This window comes from Medicago sativa, chromosome 7, assembly GCF_051527215.1.
Source record: "Medicago sativa cultivar Bolivia chromosome 7, Bolivia_mono, whole genome shotgun sequence".
In the NCBI taxonomy this organism is placed as follows: Eukaryota; Viridiplantae; Streptophyta; class Magnoliopsida; order Fabales; family Fabaceae; genus Medicago; species Medicago sativa.
The window spans coordinates 59,217,237-59,220,562 of NC_140755.1; the positions used below are offsets into that span (position 1 = coordinate 59,217,237).

Genomic DNA, 3,326 nt, shown 5'->3' on the forward strand with positions numbered 1-3,326 from the left:
ATGCAACAAGGCCTTGGAGTGCATCAACAACATCCACCACCTCCGGTTGTAGGAAATCTAGCTTTCCGAGAGTACAATCGGAATCACCCTTTGGAATTTGATGGTCGTGGTGAACCACAGGACGCAAGGAGATGGATTAAGCATATGGAAAAGATCTTCCGTATGGCGGATTGTTCTGAACATGATAAAGTGATTTTCGCAACAAATCAATTCCGTGGTCCGACAGAAGATTGGTGGGAGACTGCTCGGCGCCGCATGGTGACTAGTGGCATGGAGATAAACTGGGACAACTTCAAGCAAGTGATGTTAGAGAAGTATCTCTCAGTGATATACAAAGTCCGTAAGGAGCAGGAATTTCTTCATTTGAAGCAGGGCAGTATGTCAGTGACAGATTTCACCAAGAAGTTTGAAGAGTTGTCTCATTACTCTACTCACAATGATTATGCAGGTAATGAGATGTGGAAGATGAACCAGTATAAGCATGCTTTGAGAGGTGAACTTTATGATGTGGTTAGTCAGCAGAGATTGACAAACTTTGATGAGATGGTACATAATAGTTTGGAAGCTGAATGAGGTTTTGACAAAGCTGTTAAGGAGGGTACCACGTCTTTTGATAGAAGAGGGGAAATTTTGTTGATAGGCACCATGAAAATTTGAAACCAAAGGGGTCCCCTCAGAAGAGGAAGCAGACAAGCTCACCCAGATCTTTTGCAGTTTGCAAAAAGTGTGGAAGGACCCATCCTGGGAAATGCAAAGCAGGTGACAATTCATGTTATACTTGTAGCCAGAAAGGACACTTAATGGCAGATTTTCCAACTAGAGGAAACAAGGGCAAAGGTGTAAGTACCACGATGAGAAAAGGAAGGGTGTACTCATTGGATGGTAAGAAGGCACAGGCTAATGAAGACTTGATAGGCGGTATGTGTTTTCTTGGCCAGAATCCTATTAATGTTTTATTTGATTGTGGTGCATCATGTTCTTTCATTTCCTTTCAATGTGTCGAAGCTCTTCAGTTATCTGTTTCGTTATTAAATCCCCCTATGATGGTAACTACAGCCACTGATGGAGGAATTGTGGCAAACTATGTATTTGAGAATTGTCCGATCACCGTGTCTAGCAAGACATACTATATAGATTTAGTGTGTCTTCCGATGAAGCAACTTGATGTAATATTAGGTATGGATTGGTTATCCGCAAATCATGTATGTATAGGGTGTGCGGAGAAGAGTATTTATATGCCAACTAGTAATACGGTGGAAGGAGTGGCCTTGTCAGAATTACTCAAGCACACATACCAGACGGTTCAGTTTATTTGTGCTCAGGATAAGGGTTTTTATGTTATGCTCACTGTGACTTCAGAGTCGGATTTAAGTCCCAGCGATATTCCAATTGTTAGTAAGTACTTGGATGTTTTTCCCGCCGATATCACAAGTTTACCACCAGAGAGGGAGATCGAGTTTTCAATTGATCTGATTCCAGGAGCGGAACCAGTGTCAGTAGCGCCTTATAGAATGTCTCCTTTGGAACTCAAGGAATTGAAATCTCAACTGGAAGAGCTTATTCAGAAGCATTTCATCCGGCCCAGTGTGTCACCTTGGGGTGCACCGGTTTTGTTAGTTAAGAAGAAAGATGGTAGCATGAGATTGTGTATTGACTACCGCCAGTTAAATAAGGTAACTATCAATAACAAGTATCCTTTGCTAAGAATTGATGACCTACTTGATCAGCTTAAGGGAGCGTCTGTGTTCTCAAAAATTGATCTTAGATTGGTTATCTGTTGAAAGACTTTTATTCATTAGGGTTTATATTATTTGCACAAGTCATTTCATATAACTATTCTATACGTGAGTATAGTATAGGATCGTCTCCACAGGGATGTGTTATTTTCTTAAGCATTAATACAATATATATCATGTTAAGGATCTTGAATATAATTTGTTTAAATGTAACCAATTTACACTAATTAACATAAAATAAAATGAGAAGAGAGTAGAACCATTTCACTTGAGGTAAAAGATATCAACCAAGCATAACAACTGTAATCTCTTAATCAATTAACAGGTTCTAGTATATTAAACAATATTATCACAATCATTTCTACAATATCCTTCGTGTCCAAAGTGATATTATTATTTCTAAGTTATCGTTTTAAACATTGATTTCCCAAACACTTAAAAGATAACAAAGTCGATAGGATAACTTAATCGACGATTTCCCAACCGATTAAATGTCCTAAAGCATTAAGTTCTTGATTTATTGTGATTATCAAAGATTATTCAAACGTGTCAAGATTAATAATTTAAGATAGATTGTTATTCCAGTTCTAGATTCAAGAGTTCGTGTCCAAATCATCTTGAATCTCGATGAAAATATTAAAGACGAGAATAACAACAATATTGAATAAATACTAGAACCATATATTAAATGATCAAGAAATTACATAATAGCTAGGTTGAATACCTTTAAACCACAAGATTTAGAAGCAGCTGCATATGTCTATGACAACCTTGCAAGGATGGAAGAAAATGGAGATTTGCATAGCACAAGTCATGATGTCTCAATGAATCGACTATTAAACCTACTTCTAACTACCTTGCTTGATGTTTCTCTCTTAGAAATGAACTCACTCCTCTCTTACAAAACGTACAATTGACTAAAAATATGAAAGTATAGGATGGAAATTGAGTGAATTGGAAGAGAGGAGAGCCTTGCTTTTATAGGGCAGGAAATTTCGCTAATAGCCATATTTTCGCTATTAGCGAAATTGTTAGGTTAAATGCCTGTCACAATCAATGTCTTCTAGTGCCAGATTTTAAGGAGTGGATGTCCAAATCATGACCTAATATTTACGCTATTAGCGACCATTACGCTAATAGCGAAGTTCTTGGTTTTCTTCATATTTTCGCTAATAGCGTGTGTGGAGCTATTAGCGAAATTCTTGTGATCTTTTTGGCAGTTTTTGATCCTTGTTTATAATCTCCTGCATCAAAGGGTAGAGTAAAGCATTTTAAAGCATAAATGGCATTAGTGCACATAATTGAAGCTTTTCCATAAATAACTTGCAAAACAAGTTACTAAAATGCTTATTTTATCACATGAATTATAACACTTTTGGTTACTTATCAAACTCTCCCCAACTTGAATGTTTGTTTGTCCTCAAACAAAAGAATAAAATTTGAAAGGTTTTTAGGACAATTTTCAATATGAAGCAAAGACAAAATTTTCAAGTTATGATTCACATGTGAATGGCAGGCAAGCATGAAGTTCTTTTCAAATTAAGCATAAACTATAAATGTGAAATAAGTTCTAAATATAAAATCTTCTCA

The 3,326-nt window shown here is 36.6% G+C and overlaps 1 protein-coding gene across 1 annotated transcript; it reads left to right on the forward strand.

The window, feature by feature from the left end:
- LOC146907230 (uncharacterized) lies at positions 1-1,781 on the forward strand. Its single transcript, XM_085729051.1, has 2 exons — positions 1-546; positions 666-1,781. Exons 1-2 carry the CDS (start codon positions 1-3, stop codon positions 1,779-1,781), a joined length of 1,662 nt encoding a protein of 553 aa, XP_085585177.1.
- Positions 1,782-3,326: the final 1,545 nt, after the last annotated feature.